Source organism: Bufo gargarizans, chromosome 2 (assembly GCF_014858855.1).
Source record: "Bufo gargarizans isolate SCDJY-AF-19 chromosome 2, ASM1485885v1, whole genome shotgun sequence".
Lineage (NCBI taxonomy): Eukaryota > Metazoa > Chordata > Amphibia > Anura > Bufonidae > Bufo > Bufo gargarizans.
The window spans coordinates 419,111,490-419,130,779 of NC_058081.1; the positions used below are offsets into that span (position 1 = coordinate 419,111,490).

The 19,290-nt window shown below is 39.1% G+C and overlaps 1 protein-coding gene across 1 annotated transcript in view; it reads left to right on the forward strand.

Annotated features, from left to right (window-relative positions):
- Nucleotides 1–8,522: 8,522 nt before the first annotated feature.
- The window catches only part of TENM2 (teneurin transmembrane protein 2), a 3,034,822-nt gene continuing 3,024,054 nt past the window's right edge, over nucleotides 8,523–19,290 (forward strand). The window contains exons 1-2 of the mRNA XM_044277356.1: nucleotides 8,523–9,294; nucleotides 17,024–17,143. Of these exons, the coding sequence (XP_044133291.1) occupies nucleotides 8,523–9,294; nucleotides 17,024–17,143 (892 nt within the window). The remainder of the gene's footprint in view (nucleotides 9,295–17,023; nucleotides 17,144–19,290) is intronic.

Sequence of the window (19,290 nt, forward strand, 5' to 3'; positions counted from 1 at the left end):
TGACAGCCATAACTTTTTAATAGTTATATCTACTGAGCTGTGTGGGGGCTTATCTGTAGTTTTTGTTGATACCATTTTAGAGTATGTGTGACTTTCACATTTTATGCTGAACAATCATGGATTTTTTAGGTTCAGAATTGCTCATTTATTATATTGGCCTGCCACCTGCAGGTCAAAAAGAATTGCAGCTTCAATACCCTGGGTCTCTTCAACGAGACCCAGCACATTCAAACCAATAAGGATGCCGGTAAGAAGCCTAGAAGGACGAGCTTCCAGGTTTTTCACACTTTAGATGCTGTGATCTCACTTGATCACAACATATAAAAGCTTTAATGACCGCGATTGGCATTATTGTCCATCACGTCACTGCTGCTTGAAATAGCGGAGACCTGCCAGCCATGGCGCCCGCTCCAAGTGCATGTTTGCCCATCTACCCAGCACCGTATATGTACAGCGCTAGTAGTGAAGAAGATTTTAAGCCAGTAATGTATACCTGTTGATGTCAGTTATTATGGGTAGACCTTCTTGACTAATGTTGGAGCCCCATTTAGAGGTTTACACAGATATCATAGGGCCATTAGTAGATTTCTGCTGAATTTATGCCTTTTTTTCTTTTGTTTTAATTAAATTTAGGATTTTTTTATTTAAAAAAAAAAGTCAGACTCACAACTCAGCCAACTGGAACATTCTGAACACCATGTTTCTCAATGAAATATGGCATTACACTGGCATTCCAGTTATGTTAATTTAGTTATGTTTACTCCCTGTTAAACTATTTGATTGGTGTGGTTCCTACTATTGGGATCCCCAGTACTAACGAGAACAGATACCTTGTACCCTGTGGAGCCCCCCAAAAAAACAGTTCATTCAGTTGGGCAAGTGCACAGCTTCTCCATTAATTTCTGTAAGAGTTCCGGATATAGACAAGTGCTTAACTAGGCTATCTCTAGAACTCCCACAAAATTAAGTAAGCAGCTACATATTTGTCCAACCAGCCATTCTGTTTATCTTGGAGGCTCCATAGGATACAAATTGGGGCTTGTGATTGTTGGGGCTTTCAGTGGTAGGATCCTGTGGATAGGAAATAACAACATACGGTAACTGAAACACCCCAGTTAATACATTAAAAAGTCACATAAATGTCACAAGTTCAGGCCAGTGGGTATAATTTATAGATATATTTCATTTGATTGTTACATCTTCAAACAACTGATAAAGTTGGTTCAAGCTATGGCGATGCAAAACTGACTTCAGGAATTCTCCTCATGATATATTCCCCTGTTTCTATATTAAAACGAATTGCCAACACTGGGAAGGGCTTAGGGCATAGAAATTCATATAGTTACAATTGAACGGAATGAAAGCTGTTAAATCTTTATGCAGTGAGCCCCCTAGTGGCTACATTAACTGTAGTTTCATGTCTGGAAGCAAGAGGAGTTCAACACCAGACTCCCTTCACCACGGGCCCCATGTCTTAATGGCAAGTGTGCTACTGATCTCTTTGCTGGACAATGGACTTAAGCAGTACAGCCAACATATTTTTTTTTTTGTGTGTTCTAGCCTGCTCACAATAAGAAATGCTGGACTCTATTGTGTTAACCCCTTCCCAAAATGTGACATACTATTACGTCATGGAAGTCCCGCATTTTGACATAATGGTACGTCATGGTGATCGGGTGGGCACCGGAGCGGTGCACGCCCAGTGACTGCAGGGGTCTGGCAATCCCTGATAGTCGGGCCACTGCTGTATCCACCAACATCGCTGTTCAAAGTTTCTACTGTAAGGGTGCATTAGAGGGGCTTCAAATGGGACATGGCATCTAAAAACCAGTCCAGCAAAATCTGCCTTCCATAAACCATATGGCATTCCTTTTCTTCTGAACCCGGACGTGTGCCCTTACATCAGTTTACGACCACATTGGACTCAGGGTAATAAATATTGAGTCTTATTTGGCTGTTAACCTTTGATGTGTTAAATAAAAACATGGACTAAAATGGAAAATCTTCTAAAAATGTGAATTTTTTTAATTTTATTTCCATTTTCCTTCAATTCTTTTGAAACTTGATAGGTATAGTTTCTACAATGGGGTCATTTATGGGGGTTTCTACTATGTAAGCCCCACAAAGTGACTTCAGAACTGAACTGGTCATTAAAAAGTGGGTTTTGGCAATTTTCTTAAAAATTTGAAGAATTGCTTCTAAACTTCTATGCCTTCTTATGTTCTAAAAAAATTAAATGACATTTACAAAATGATGCCAACATAAAGTAGACATACAGGGAATGTTAAGAAATACATACAGTCCTGATCAAAAGTTTAAGGCCACTTAAAAAATGGCAAAAAAATCATATTTCACATTGTTGGATCTTAACAGGGTTCCAAGTAGAGCTTCAACACGCAACAAGAAGACATGAGAGTGAGACAAAACATTTTTTGAGCATTCAATTAATTGAAAATAACGATTAAACTGAAACAGGCTGTTTTTCAGCTGATCCAAATTTTAGGACCACATGCCTTTTAAAGGACAAATCTGTGCAAAGATGTGGATTCATTGTCATTTTCTGTCAGGTAGTCATACGCTGTGGTAGGGGTGTTGAACTGCATAAGCAGGGTCTCTCACAGTGCGCCACCGCTGCTGAGGTGGGACGCAGTAAGACAATCATTTGGAATTTCTTAAATGTTCCTGAGGGTTATGGAACAAAAAAGTCAAGTGGAAGACCCCAAAAAATGTCACCAGAACTGAGCCGGAGGATCCAATTGTCTGTCCGTCAAGATACTGGACGATCCTCAACCCAAATTAAGGCCCTTACTGGTGCTGACTGCAGCCCCATAACCATCAGACGGCATCTGAGACTGAAGGGCTTCAAAAACAAAAAAAGTCTTCAAAGACCTCGCCTCCTTGAACGCCACAGAACTGCTCGTTTGGACTTTGCAAGAGAGCACCAAACATGGGACATTCAAAGGTGGAAGAAAGTTTTATTCTCTGATGAGAAAAAAATTTAACCTTGATGGTCCTGATGGCTTCCAACATTACTGGCATGACAAGCAGATCCCACCTGAGATGTTTTCTACACGCCACAGTGGAGGGGGAACCACAATGGTCTGGGGTGCTTCAGGAAGTGCAGGGGTGTCAAATGTCCGCTGGCTATGTCCAGATGTTTCAGAGAGCATTCCTCATAACTGAGGGCCCTCGTCTATGTGGTAACGACTGGGTTTTTCAACAGGACAACACTACAGTACACAATGCCCGCAGGACAAGGGACTTCTTCCAGGAGAATAACATCACTCTTTTGGCCCATCCTGTGTGTTTCCCTGATCTAAATCCAATTGAGAACCTTTAGGGATGGATGGCAAGGGAAATTTACAAAAATGGACAACAGTTCCAGACAGTAGATGGCCTTCATGCGGCCATCTTCACCACTTGGAGAAATGTTCCCACTCACCTCATGGAAACACTTGCATCAAGCATGCCAAAACAAATTTTAGAAGTGATCAACAATAACGGCGGAGCTACTCATTACTGAGTTCATGTTTTGAAGTTGGATTTCTGTTTTGGGGGGGGTTTAGTTATTTTTTTGGGAGGTGTGGTCCTAAACTTTTGATCAGTTGAAAAAGAGCCCGTTTCAGTTTATTCGTTGTTTTCATTAAATTGAATGCTACAAAAAATGTTTTGTCTCACTCCCATTTCTTCTTGTTGCATGTTGAAGCTCTACTTGGAACCTTGTTAAGATCCAACAATGTAAAATATGATTTTTTTTGCCATTTTTCAAGTGGTCTTAAACTTTTGATCAGGACTGTATTTTATGAGGTATCACTTTCTGTTTTAAAAGTTGAGAAATTGAAAAGTTGAAAATTGCTAATTTTTCTAAATTTTGGTAAATTTTTGATTTTTTCATCAAGGTGAAATATATTGACTCAAATTTATGACTATCATGAAGTACAATGTGTCACGAGAAAACAATCTCAGAATGGCTTGGAAAAATAAAAGTGTTCCAAAGCTATTACCACATAAAATGACCTGGGCAGAAGGGCAAAAACTGGCCCGGGGTTAATAAATTAAACAGCTCAATTTTATGGCTATTGTTTCTTTTGTCCAAGTGAAAAAGACATAATAGGCATGTGTAGTTTGATTGTATGAGAGGATGCAGAGTAATATCGTGGTCAAGCAGAATAAAAATTAATGTATTTGTGTTGCACAGTCAATGTCACAAAATGTGCATGGGCAGCTTTAAATGAAGCAGCATCCAGATCCCAAACTTCCCCACTTACTAGCTAGTAGAGATGAGTGAAGTTTTGAAAAATTTGATTTGGCAACTTCACCGAAGTTCACAGAGAATTTGATTCTTTCTGAATTAGCTTGTCACAAATCGCTATAAATCAGGTATAACCAGGCCACTCTGCCTTAAGGTACGGCCATACGGAGTAGACGTGCTTCGAGGAGGTTGCGGTCATGCTGGAGTGAAGAACGTCTCGGCCAATTGGCCTGCAGCAGCCTTTCATTTAATAACAAAGACTGCACTATATAGTCAGCCTTCATTGTCAATGGCCACATGTCACCTTTAATGCACCTTTAAACAGGGGCTGTTGCTGGAATGGGATTTGGCTGGTTAGGTGGCGGCATAATATGCAAATTATTTCAGTTTTGACCTGCAATCTCCTGTAGGTTATTTGACAGTAAACACATAATATTAATCAACTCTGGTATACCAACTTCTCCAACCCCAGCACTCTCCTGCCCTATGGATGGGAGCACTCCTTCGGCCATCTGCTTTTCCTTTTTTTCCACATCATCGAATATCAATAAGATATGTCATTAGGAATATCCAGCTCCTCCTCTCTCTGCATCTTGCTGACTTTTCTAGGACATGGAGACTTTGAAGAATGATTTGGAAGACTTAAAGCCAGCAAAAGATAAGGATGGTCATCATTAAGACCTGGCCCCATCTAAGGGGTGCAGATTGGATGGTATAGGTTGGCACGCTGGCACCGGATCAGTAAAGTCATCCATCTTATTAGTATTTAATTACATGTTTGATGTAGGAATAAATAAATATAACTGTCACAGAATAAGTCTTCCTGGACTTTTCAGTTTCCAATACACTGTCCCTGGCACATGAATGTTTGTCACGTCTCTACCTATGTTCACAGGACAATAGTTACATAGTTAATACGGTTAAAAAAATACATACTTCCATCAAGTTTAAACAAGAGATAGGTGGAGACACGAATCCCAAAAGGAAGTGAGACTGAGATTACTACACGTTTTCATAAGCATTAATGTTTTTTACTTTTAAGAATATGTCTAAACCTTTTTGAAACTGTCCACTGTTCCTGCTGTGACCACATCCTGAGTAAGTCTATTCCGCACATTCACAGTTCTTACAGTAAAGAAGCTTTGACACTTCTGGAGACTGAACTTTTTCTTCTTCAGTCGGAGGCAATGTCCCCTGGTCTTTTGAGCACATTTTACATGGAAGACATTTTTGCTGTATTTTTTGTATTTATATACTTGTATAGGTTAATCATGTCCCCCCTTAGTCTCTTCTCAAGACTAAATAAATTCAATGATTTTAATCTTTCTTCATAACTAAGACCCTCCATGCCCCTTATCATTTTAGTCGCTCTCCTCTGTACTTTTTCCAGCTGATGTGCATCCTTTCTATGTACTGTTATCCATGCAGGATAAGGGTTTTATAGGGCTGTGACATCACAGGGGATGGCTATCTGCAGATTGGCCAGCTGCACAGCATTATTGGTGCTCTTGCGTTCCAGGGCTTTTCTCTTCCTGTGAGCACAAGGAAATTCAGATTTGTTTTGAATTAAAGTTTTCCTAAACTTAAGGCCGAATTCCACTTTGAATGCTTTACTCAACACTTGTAGCCAGAAAGGTTAGAGGAAACATTATTTAGTTGAGGAGCCTAAAAATGTGTCATTCTTTCAAATAAACCTATAATTTCTGTGAATTATCTGTATGTAGATGTTACCTTTTTCTATCTTCCATTGCAATTGTTTACTTCTTGATAAAAATATGTCTTACTGTACAGAAACAGAATACATAATGTTAACAGATTTTGTATTTGTTTTCTAGGATAGTAACCAGTTCCTTTTTTCTGGGGTAAAATTATAAAAATGTAAAAAAATAAAATAAAAAAATGCCCACAATGTGATGATGATAGCAGTGTAGTGTAATGATTATAATGCAGTCAATTGTTGTGCTTCCTGTGACTTGACTAGTTTGCATACATGGAAGTCTTAATAAGTATCAAGCACATATTTTAAAACAAGGAGTATGACTTTTTCATCTCTAAGCTTCAAATCAGCCACATTTATCTTCTATGTTATTTCCATCTCCCTCAAGGCAGTGATTTCACACAGACAGACAATTACTGGTGTCAGCAAACATGTTGCCGTGGTTCACTGGATGATTAGTGCTTGATATTTTGTTGAAAGAATAGTTTCTGCATATCAGTTCAATAAGAAGATAAGCCACGTTTTAAGCTTATCACAGCCGACATCCCCACTTCCTACATTATCAGCAATCACAAGCGTCTGTTTCTCAGAAAGAAAATATATTTATATATTTTAGGAGGTGTAGCTGCTACAATTATGCCCAAGATAATGTGATGAGCCAAGAGATGTGTAGTTAGTATGTGTTTTCAAGTATGACAAATGTCAAGCAATGTATTCAGGTAAAATAAATCCACAATGCTATCTACTCCTATTGGTAAAAAGTAAATACCGTATTTTTCTCTCTATAAGACGCACTGGCCCATAATACACACAAACAATAAGGTTTTTGAGGTGGAAAATAAGAAAAAAATATATTTTGAAACAAAAGGTGTGCTTTGGTGGGTTTTGAACTAATGGTGGTCTGTTGATGACACCATTATGGGGGATCTCTGAATGACACACTGTTATGGGGGTCTGTGGCTGACACTGTTATGGGGATCTGTGGATGGCACTGTTATGGGGGTATCTGTGGATGACATGACACTGCTTTGGGGAGGTATCTGTGGATGGCACTGTTATGGGGGCATCTGTGGATGGCATGACAGTGCTTTGCGGGGTATCTGTGGATGACATATTTTATTAGTGCTGGTGCTGGGTGTTTAGTGGATAATCTCATTTTCTCATTTTGATTGCCTCACTTTTCGGTTACCCCAGTGTTTCAGCACTATATACTCCAAGTTAAAAATATTGTGAAATTACTATGTTTAGTTAAAATGTTTTGTTCAAATCTGCTGGCCAAGATATGGAAAATTCTCTATACTGTAGGTGTCATAAGTGAGAATGGTATCGCAGATCCAGGCCATAAAGCAACCATTAAAGGGGTTGTCCGAGTTATTTTTTTGTTCTTTCTTTGTTCCTAACTGGGCAAATGTAACAGCTTTCCAATTAACTGGCGCTTCATATCAATTCTCTATTCCTGAAATAGTGCGGTCTGCCTGTAGATATTGAATTTCAGATATACATTCATATTTATAATAAAATCCTATAAAATTAATCCATAAAAGTTCCCATATGTTTACATAAGCGCTGGTCTCTTAATTACTAACGCTTCAGAAAGAGTCTCAAACGTGTAGCTCACTGTTAGGTAGTACGATCCACAGTCTCGATCATATAGTATATCAGTGAGTATAAGTGATGGATTTGTACTCACTCTTTGAAGTCCAGTTTGCTTATCTCTGCCTGTGGCGGCGTCCCACCACAGGTCAGTGCACTCACCCGACTTCTTTACTTCGATGTGGAGTATCCTCCGATACTTTGTTTCCACGATGCTGTTGCGGTGGTTGACAGCCTCCTTGCAGCTTTCAGCTGTGCGTCCCACATGTTGATGGCGTCCGGCGTCTTACCAGTGTTCCACGTGATCAGGACGTCAGAGGAACCCTCGTTTTTGATTGGTTTAGAGTTCCTGTAGTGAATCGGGGGGGGGGGGGGGGTGTCAACTCCCGTCTATACGATTTTTCGTTACTTTTTCGTAACTTTACGTGTTAATCAGCTGATCTTTACAGTATGGTAAGGTGTCTTTTAAGTATAAGGATCTCATCCGCTATACGCGTTTCAAGGTCTCGGACCTCTTCCTCAGTAGCTGGTTATGAGATCCTCCATTGCTTCCTTATATACCCTGATGGGTTACACATTTTTTGCTTAATTAGGATTCTTTACAAAATTTGGTTTGGATTAAAGAAGTTTTCAGATCCTTCACTCTATTCTTGAGCTGAGATTTTCACAATTTTTCACTCCTTAGTTAGCTTGTGGGTTAGTAATCTGAATATATTTAAAATTCATTTTGTATATTGACATATACAAATAACAGACCTTATTGAAGTGCGATACATATTCTCATAACAATAGATTTCAATGTGATTTTCATACGATTATAAAAAATAAATCGATGCGATTATTAAAATAATTTTTTCGTAAGATTATAAAAATTCGTCTGGTTTTCGTGTATACTCTTTGGGACTCTCTTCTGCCCATACGGATCTCAAATTAAAAAGTAAATCATACCCAAGACATGAAATGGGACAAGATATCATTACATTTAAGAAGAGTGTGGAGGTGGATATAAGGAAAATTAAAAGGGAACCTAGAAGATTCAACAATCTCAAACCACATGAAATTCATGCAATCAAACAATTGCAACAGAATAATAATATAACTGTGCACCCAGCCGATAAAGGAGGGGCGATTGTGATTTTGGATACATGTAAATATGACCGTGGATGTAGGAGACAATTAGGAGATAAAGAAACATACAAAAAACTACAAAAGGATCCAGTGATAGAATTTGGTGAATCTTTGGAATTATATGAAGGACGAGGCCATACAAAAGGATTCTTAAACGAACAAGAATCTAAATTTATTATGGGTACACCTAAACGTATGCCTGTTTTCTACACTATACCAAAGGTTCACAAAAACCCACTGGACCCTCCGGGGAGACCTATTATCTCTGGTATAGGATCATATACATCCAACTTGTCCCAATATCTAGATAGACTACTGCAACCATTAGTGAGGAAGATGTTTGCCTATATCAGGGATACTACACAGATAGTGCAGACCATTGAGAACCTCAAGTATGAACCAAATTGGATCCTTGGAACTCTCGATGTTAACTCCCCATACACTATAATAAGACATTACCAAGGATTAGAAGCTTTGACACAACAATTGACGACATATGGGGAATACTTACCGGATCAAATAGAATATATAGCGAAAGGGGTACAACACATTCTAACCGATAATTATTTTGCATATGATTCTGAGTTCTTTGTCCAGATAAGGGGTACCGCCATGGGCACCAGGTTCTCTCCCAGTTACGCCAACTTGTTTATGGCACAATGGGAGGATCAACATATAGTACCCAGAATGGGGACGGACCTGGTGCTCTGGCGAAGATTCATTCATGACGTGATCTTCATCTGGCAGGGAACAGAGGAACAACTAACATTATTTCTTGACCATATAAATCAGAATAAAAAATATAAAATTCAGCTCAAAAATTCATAAAAAACAAATAGAATTTTTGGCTCTGACCATCAAAGTTGAAGACGGTAAACTGATATGTCAAACATACCAGAAAGAGATAGCTAGAAACAGCTATATTCTCTATACAAGCTGCCATCTACCAAGATGGTTGCTGAATGTCCCTAAGGGACAATTTAGGAGGTTACATTGCAATTGCATGAAGGAAGAGGATTTATATTAAAGAAGCCCTGTCCATGAAGAAACAATTCTTGACAAAAAAATACCCCCTAAAACAGGTTGAGAAATCCTTAATGGAAGTGAAAAATATGGATAGAAAAATGTTTGAGGAAAAAATAGAGACCAGAACAGAAATAGACCCTAAAATAGGGGACTTAATTAGGATTACCCTATAATGCACAGTATAGGAAGATTGAAGCCATCATTCAGAATCATTGGCACCATATCACAAATGATAAATTGATAGGACCATATTTAACTAATGGCCCACAAATAGTGTATACAAAAGCACCTAATTTAGCCCTTAAAATAGCACCGACTGTAAAAAATAAGAAGAATAACACCCCAAAAAATTATTTTAATCTAAAGGGATTCTACGGTGCAATACATGCAGTAATTGCAAAAATACAAAATTTCCAAAAAAAACAAGTAAAGTTTCCTCCACATTTAATACATTTTCGTATGAAATTGACACAATACTATCATGCAATACATCAAATGTCCTGTACCTAATTGAGTGCCCCTGTAAAAATCTATATATAGGGCGAACAAAAAGGTTACTAAAGGTCAGGATTGCAGAACATATGACCAAGATCAGAACAGGATATGAGAATCACTCACAAAGCTTTTTAAATATCACCATAATCAAGACCCCTCCCAATTAAGGTTTATGGCATTCTAAAAAGTAGATATACATTGGAGGGGAGGTGATCATATCTCCAATATGTCACGGCAGGAAGCAAGGCGTATATACAATTTTAACACCTTGTTACCTGAAGGCCTCAATGCAGATTTGTTAATATTTGGTTTCCTGTAAATGGCAGGAAATATCAAGGGGTGGGTGCCCCCTGCTGATGAGACATCAGCGTTTAGCTGTATTATCAGCACCCCGATCTCCCCTCCGCCGGGGGCCCCCACCTCCATACATCATTATAATTGTAAACTGCATATGAATTTCAGATCAATTTAATTAAATTATTATCTTAATGAGATTTTAGTATATATAAAGATTGCTGACAGAAGAGTCCCAAAGAGTATACACGAAAACCAGACAAATTTTTATAATCTTACAAAAAAATTCTTTTAATAATCGCATGAAAATCGTATCATTTTTTTTTAAATAATCGTATGAAAATCATATCGAAATCTATTGTTATGAAAATATGCCTCGCACTTCAATAAGGTCTGTTATTCGTATATGTCAATATACAAAATTAATTTTAAATAAGAAATATATTCAGATTACTAACCCACAAGCTAACTAAGGAGTAAAATTGTGAAAATCTCAGCTCAAGAATAGAGTGAAGGATCTGAAAACTTCTTTAATCCAAACCAGATTTTGTAAAGAATCCTAATTAAGCAAAAAATGTGTAACCCGTCAGGGTATATAAGGAAGCAATGGAGGATCTCATAACCAGCAACTGAAGAAGAGGTCCGAGACCTTGAAACGCGTATAGCGGATGAGATCCATATACTGAAAAGACACCTTACCATACTGGAAAGATCAGCTGATTAACACGTAAAGTTACGAATAAGTAACGAAAAATCATATAGACGGGAGTTGACACCCCCCCCCCCCCCGATTCACTACAGGAACTCTAAACCAATCAAAAACGAGGGTTCCTCTGACGTCCTGATCACGTGGATGAGTATATTTTGGGGCCTCGTGTCAGGCATTACTGGAGTGGGGACGTCCTCTACCAGACCCCACTTTACAGTATGACCATAACACGTACCCGGTTTGAGGCTATACGGAAATGCCTGCATTATTCAGATAATGCAGCATGCCCCCCCACCCCCTGCCTATGAACGCCTGTACAAAATCCGGCCGGTCATCGATCACTTTGGGGCCAAAATTTGTACAGGGCTATGTACCTGGAAAGGAGGTTGCGGTTGATGAGTCTCTCATTGCGTCCAAGTATGTTCCCTCAAAGCGGGCGAAGTATGGCGTGAAGCTGTACAAATTTTTTGAGAATACCTCAGGGTACATTTAAAAAATTTGTGTGTACGAGGCGCAAGTTTTCCGTATTCAACCCCCAAAATGTCCCCCCACTCTGGGTGTTAGCGGGAAACTTGTGTGGGACCTTATGCACCCACTGCTAGATAAAGGTTATAACTTTTATACTAGTATCCCCTTGTTCCAGTCCCTTGCAGCCATCCACGTCTGCTTGTGGGACCGTGTGGAAAAATCAATGCAGCCTTCCTGCCCACCCGCTCCAGGTACCTATCACCAGAGGTGAGACCCGTGCCCTTACCAGTGAAAACCTGTTGCTGGTCATATATAAGGACAAGAGGGATGTCCTTGTACTGTCCACAATTCATGGTAACGGCATCACCCTTGTCCCTGTGCAAGGTACTGCAGCAACGGTCCTCAAGCACGATTGTATCGTTGACTACAATCGGTATATGGGAGGAGTTGATCTCTATGATCAAGTCCTCAAGCCATAGTATATACCATGCGCAACACCCAGGCATGGTACAAAAAAGTTGCTGTCTACTTGGTGCAGGTTGCCTTGTACAACTCTTTTGTGCTGTCCCGGAGCGCTGGCAACACAGGGACATTCCTTCAGTTCTATGAGGCAGTCCTCAAGGCCCTGATCTTTTCGGACCGGGAAAGAGCAGGCCAGAGTACTTCGGGAACTTGAGCCACCCGGATCATCCCTGGCCAACACTTTCCAGGTGTAGTCCCCCATACTGGAAAGACAGGACGGACCCCCCAAAAAAGTGCAGAGTGTGTCACAGGAGGGGGATACGGAAGGACACCACTACTCAGTGTGACACTTGCCCCAATCATCCGGGCCTCTGCATTGACGGTTGCTTCAGGGAGTACCACACTTCCATGGAGTACTAAATTTATATCCCAATTTAGCCACTGACAATTGGATAAAAAACTGGTTCTCAGACTCGAGACACTAAAACAAAAAAACAAAAAAAATGTCTAAAATATTATTTAGTAAAACTAAAATAAATAAAAAAGTAGACATATTAGGTATTGCCACATCCTTAATAATCTGCTCTATAAAAATACCCCCCAATCCCTCAGATGAACACAGTCAAAAAAATAAAATAAAAACCTTACATTACAAAAATTGTAATAGCAAGCGATTAAAAAGTCATATGCCCCCCCAAAATAGTGCCAATTAAACCGTACTCTCATCCTGCAAAAAATGAACCTCTACCTAAGATAATTGGCAAAAAAAACAAAAAAACTTAGACTATGGAGATACTAAAATGTTTTTTTGTTTATAAAAAGATAATATTGTGTAAAACATAAATAAATAAATAAATAAAAAGTAGACATATTAGGTATTGCTGTGTCTGTAAGAATCTGCTCTATAAAAATACCCCCCCCCCCAACCCCTCAGATGAACATGGTAAAAAAAAAAAAAAAAAAAAAAAAACTGTGCAAAAAAGGTATTTTTTGTCACCTTACATCACAAAAATTGTAATATCAAGCAATCAAACAGTCATATGTCCCCCAAAATAGTGCTAATAAAACCGTCCTCTCATCCTGCAAAAAGTATCTTTTTGTTCATAAAAATATAATATAGAGTAAAACATAAATAAATAAGAAAAATTGACATATTAGGCATTGCCGCGTCCATAAGAATCTGCTCTATAAAAATACCCCCCCTAACCCCTCACATGAACACAATAAAAAATAAAAACGGTGCCAAAAAAGCTATTTGGAAACTACGGATAAGGTGGCAGTTTTGTTGGGACTATTTTTAGGGTACATATGATTTTTGGTTTATCTATATTACATTTTTGTGAGGCAAGGTTACCAAAAATAGAAATTCTGAAATTTGATCTCCATTTGCCAATAACTCTTGTGGAACACCTAAAGGGTTAACAACATTTTTAAAATCAGTTTTGGATACCTTAAGGGGTGTAGTTTCTTAGATGGGGTCGCTTTTATGGAGTTTTTACTCTAGGAGTGCATCAGGGGGGCTTCAATTGGGACATGGTGCACAAAAAATAAATAAAAATGGCCAGCAAAATCTGCCTTCCAGAAACCATAAGGTGTTCCTTTCTTTCTGCGCCCTGCGGTTTGGTCATAAAGCAGTTTACGACCACATATGGGGGTTTCTGTAAACTGCAGTATAAAGGTAATAATTATTTTTGTTTGGCTGTTAAATTGCTTTTTTGGCACTGTTTTTATTTTTTACCGTGTTCATCTGAGGGGTTGGGGGGTATTTTTATAGAGCAGATTCTTACCTACGTGGCAATACCTAATATGTCTACTTTTTTATTTATTTATGTTTTACACTATATTATCTTTTTATAAACAAAAAAAAATACATTTTAGTATCTTCATAGTCTAAGAGTCATAGTCATAGTCTAGTATCTTCATAGTCTAAGAGTCATTTTTGTTTGTTTTTAGTCGATTATCTTAGGTAGGGGTTTTATTAGCACTATTTTGGTATTTTGGGGAGCATATGACTTTTTGATCGCTTGCTATTACAATTTTTGTGATGTAAGGTGACAAAAAAATACTTTTTTTTATACTGTGTTCATCTGAGGGGTATTTTTATAGAGCAGATTCTTACGGACGCGGCAATACCTAATATGCCTACTTTTTATTTATTTATTAATGTTTTACACTATATTATCTTTTTATAAACAAAAAAAAAACATTTTAGTATCTCCATAATCTCAGTCTTTTTTTTGTTTTTAGCTGATTATCTTAGGTAGGGGCTTATTTTTTGCAGGATCAGAGGATGGTTTTATTGGCACTATTTTGGGGGCATATGACTTTTTGATCGCTTGCTATTACAATTTTTGTGATGCAAGGTGACAAAAAAAACTTTTTTTTGCACCGTTTTTTTTTTTTTTTTGTGACCGTGTTCATCTAGGGTTAGGGGGGTATTTTTTATAGAGCAGATTATTAAGGACGCAGCAATATCTAATATGTCTATTATTTTATTTATTTTAGTTTTACTAAATACTATTTAAAAAAAAAAAGTTTTAGTGTCTCAAGTCTGAGAACCAGTTTTTTATCTGATTGTCAGTGGCTAAATTGGGATATAAATTTAGTACTCCATGGAAGTGTGGTACTCCCTGAAGCAACCATCAATGCAGAGGCCTGGATGTAACACTGAGTAGGGGTGTCCTTCCGTATCCCCCTAATGAGACACACCTTGCACTTTTTTGGGGTCCGTCCCTTCTTTCCAGTATGGGGTACCACACCTGGAAAGTGTTGGCCAAGGACGATACAGGCGCCTCCAGTTCCCGAGGTACTCCGGCCTGCTCTTTCCCGGTCAGAAAAAATCAGGGCCTTGAGGACTGCCTCATAGAACTGAAGGAATGTTCCTGTGTTGCCAGCACTCCGGGACAGCACAAAAGAGTTGTGCAAGGCAACCTGCACCAAGTAGACTGCAACTTTTTTGTACCATGCCCGGCTTTTGCGCATGGCGTTATATGGCTTGTGGACTTGATCATAGAGATCAACTCCTCCCATATACCGATTGTAGTCGACGGTACAATCGGGCTTGAGGACCGTTGCCGCGATACCTCGCACAGGGGTGATGCCGTTACCATGAATTGTGAACAGTACAAGGACATCCCTCTTGTCCTTATATCTGACGAGCAGCAGGTTTTCACTGGTAATGGCAAGGGTCTCACCCCTGGAGATAGGTACCTGGAGCGGGTGGGCAGGGAGGCCACGTTGATTTTCCACACGGTCCCACAAGCGGACGTGGATCTGGCGGCGACGGACTGGAACAAGGGGGTACTAGTATAAAAGTTATTAATGTACAGGTGAAAACCTTTATCTAGCAGTGGGTGCATAAGGTCCCACACAAGTTTCCCACTAACACCCAGAGTGGGGGGACATTCTGGGGGTTGAATACGGGAATCTCACCCCTCGTACACACAAAATTTGTAAGTGTACCCTGAGGTACTCTCACAAATTTTGTACAGCTTCACGCCATACTTCACCCGCTTTGAGGGAACATACTGGTGGAAAATGAGTATCCCCTTGAACGCAATGAGAGACTCATCAACAGCGACCTCCCTTCCAGGTACATAGCCCTGTACAAATTTGGCCCCAAAGTGATCGATGACCGGCCTGATTTTGTACAGGCGGTCATAAGCAGGATCACCTTGGAAGAGGGGGGGGGGGGGGGGAATGCTGCATTATCTTGATAATGCAGGCAATTCTGGATAGCCTCAAACCGGGTACGTGTCATGGTCGTACTGTAAAGTGGGGTCTGCTAGAGGACATCCCCACTCCAGTAATGCCTGACACTAGTTTTCTTTACTAGGCCCATGTGCAGCACGAGGCCCCAAAATGTCCTCATCTCGGCTACACTGACCGGGGTCCAGCCTAGCTACTCACAGGGGGTAGAAAAATGCAGAGATATAAATTTAAAAATCACAGGTTTTCCTGAATCTTTTTCCACACAAATATATATCAATCTGCTCAGCTTATCCTGCTTTATAGCATGGTGCTTTCAGATTGCATTGCACATTTTGTTGACACGTCCTGTTTAATGCAGAATACAGTATGTGAAATAAAATCTACATTGCTACATTGTGAAGCTAGAAATCTTAATTCTTTGCCAGTTAAGGGCATCAAAACATACAGTGGAGTCTAATTGGCTGTTTAAGAAGAAGTAATTTTAAACCACTATATTCATTTTATTATCTATTGTAAATTATCACTTGTTGATGGATGCATCAATATAGAGATGGAATGACATTATAACCAGCACTGTTATCGTTTTTAAGGATTTCTCACTTCAGCAAATGGCATTTATCATGTAGACAAGACACTTGCTAATGTTTTGTGATTGTTCATAATGCTTTCTTTGCTGGTTTGATCCATTTTCCATGAAGTTATACACTGCTCGTATCCAAAGGTTGCAACCACAGTGTAATCTAACAGTTGTGACCTTGCTTGCACACTATAGGAAAACGTGGCATCCTATGCACACTCCCAGCCACCAGAGAAGCTTTTATTTTGCCCTATAGTGTGCAAGCATGCTTAATTGCAGGGTGGTTGTAACCTCTGGATATAATCAGTTTATTATGCAACTGAAAAATGAATAAAGCAAATAAAGGAAGCAATATGAACAATCACAATACATTAGTAAGTGCCTTGTACTAGCTTTGTCTGCATGATAATTGACAATTGCTGAAGTAAGACAGCCCCTTTAACATTGCCATAGCGTCATATATAATTCACTAATCATAGATTCTCATTGCCATTGGTAAAAATTAATGTTGCTGGAAAAGCCTGAAATTATCCTAATTTTCATTACCTGCACTTGATGTTTTGTAGTTCATTGATTTTTCTTTCTCTTTAGGGAAGGAAAGCCCAAACTCCAAATGCTGTTATTCTGAGAGTGCTGGAGTGACAAAGTTGGGAAACCAAACAAATAATCGATATCCAAAAACCCCTTGCCATTTGGATCTATACTCTGAAGGTAAGGTTCTAAATGATCTACTGTTATAGTTTACAAGCTGAATCCAAGCAGAAAACTTGATGTACTAAGGGGGAGATTTATCAAACTGGCGTAAAGTAGAACTGGCTAAGTTGCCTACAGCAAACCAGATTCCACCTTTCATTTTCTAAAGGAGCTGTAAGTAATGAAAGGTGGAATCTGATTGGTTGCTATGGGCAACTAAGCCAGTTTTACTTTACACCAGTTTGATAAATCTCACCCTAAATGTAAAAGGGAAATTATTCTTATCATATATTAAAGGAGTTGTCCCCAAAAAATTGTGCAACATTTTCAAGCCAGGACCTGGATCAGACTACCTTTTTAATTGCATGCAATGCAAAATTTAGTATAGCCATGGAGTTATTTAATAAACTATATATGTATACTACTCCACTAGCTGTTTGTTTTCTCCTTATTCCTCTGCCCACGCCACTAACATCACTTAGGTGGACCAACATGCTCAGTTTCATTCCTCAACTGCCAACAGCCATATCTACTGTTAGATGCTACAGGGTGGCCTACGAAGTAGCCTGCCTCCAATATCTCCAAATCAAACTGCATAATAGTAAGTCTGTCTTAGTTGTCCATAGCAACTAATCAGAGCTCAATTTTTATTTTTTCAGAGCCCTGTAGGAACTGAAAGCTGAGATCTGATTGGTTGCTATGGGCAACTAAGACTGATTTACTGTTAGTTTGATTTGGAGATATTGGAGGTGGGCTACTTTTTCGTGGGCCACCCTGTATAACAGTTACATGGAGAGAGTCGCAGCAGAAAGGTCACATCCGCTGAGAAAGGACCCTAGGCTGCCAGCCTGAAAAAAATCTAGCAGAACAATTGTAGAAATAAATGGGGAAATCTTTGGAGCCATGTGAGGTACAGGGCTACCTTTGTTAGAACGAGATTGTCATAAACTATATGATGTCTGATTTTCATTTTTAACATTGATCATGGGATAACCCCTTTAACCAACATGTGGCTATTCTATGTAATTTAATTTTTTTATTTTTTTTAAAGTGGATGATTGTCTAGATATCATTTTTCCATGTATTCACATCGTCCATGTATTCTGTTTCCTGCCCTGGCTTTTTAACTTTATCTTTTTCTGTACTTTTAGCACAGCAGTCTTACATAACTTTTTCAGTCATACCATCACCAGAGAAAGCCTCTGTGGGTCACTCAATTAGAGCATCACAGATTACACTTATCAATGTAATGCTCCTCTGTGGGGAACTCGATGTAGGTCTATCAGAACAACAGAGCCGTCATACTGTTATCTCCATTCTACTATTATCATGAGTATTGCCTTTTTGATACCATCTTCCCCTCACACCAACAGTAAGGCCACGACCTTGCACACAACCGTATGGCCTCAGAGATATATGGTATGTGAGCGGGCCAAATGTCCCAGAGCGGCATTGATCATGTGCACTGGAGCACACAGCATCATAGATTACAATGATGCTGTGCACGTCGTAGATTGTAATCTATGATGCTGTGTGCTCCAGTATGCACGATCAATGCCGCGTCGGGACATATGGCCCGCTCACGGACCATATATCACGGAGGGCATACGGTTGCGTGCATGAGGCCTAAACAGACAATGAATTACCTTCTATATAGGATGGCTTCTCATTTTGCTGACAACTACACAAGGACAATAATTTGTAGGTAATTTTCAGCTGTAAAGTGAAAAAGAAAAACAGCCAAAAAATAATAAAATCATTTTATTTGACTGTTCAGTGCAAAGAATACACATTTCTGAAAACGTGTCCTTTAAAGTTTTGCTTCAGCATAAAATATAATATTCAACTTCCACAAGCTAGTTCTTAGATGTCTTCAAAGTGCATCACATGCACATTTTCAGAAAATGCATGCAGAAATCTCTGCACATGTTGCAGAATCAAATGTATGGAACACATTTTCACTTGAAGATTTTTATTAAAATATCTGCTGTGTGAGAGCATATTCAATAGTGAGATCCTCTGCTGTTCTCTACCAGGTTGTCGCCGTTGCTGGTCATATGTTACATAGTTACACAGGTTGAAAAGAGACACAGGCTCGTCAAGTTCAACCTTTTTTAAATGTTGCCATAGTATATGTCAATACTACATCTTGGGCTAGGGCATTC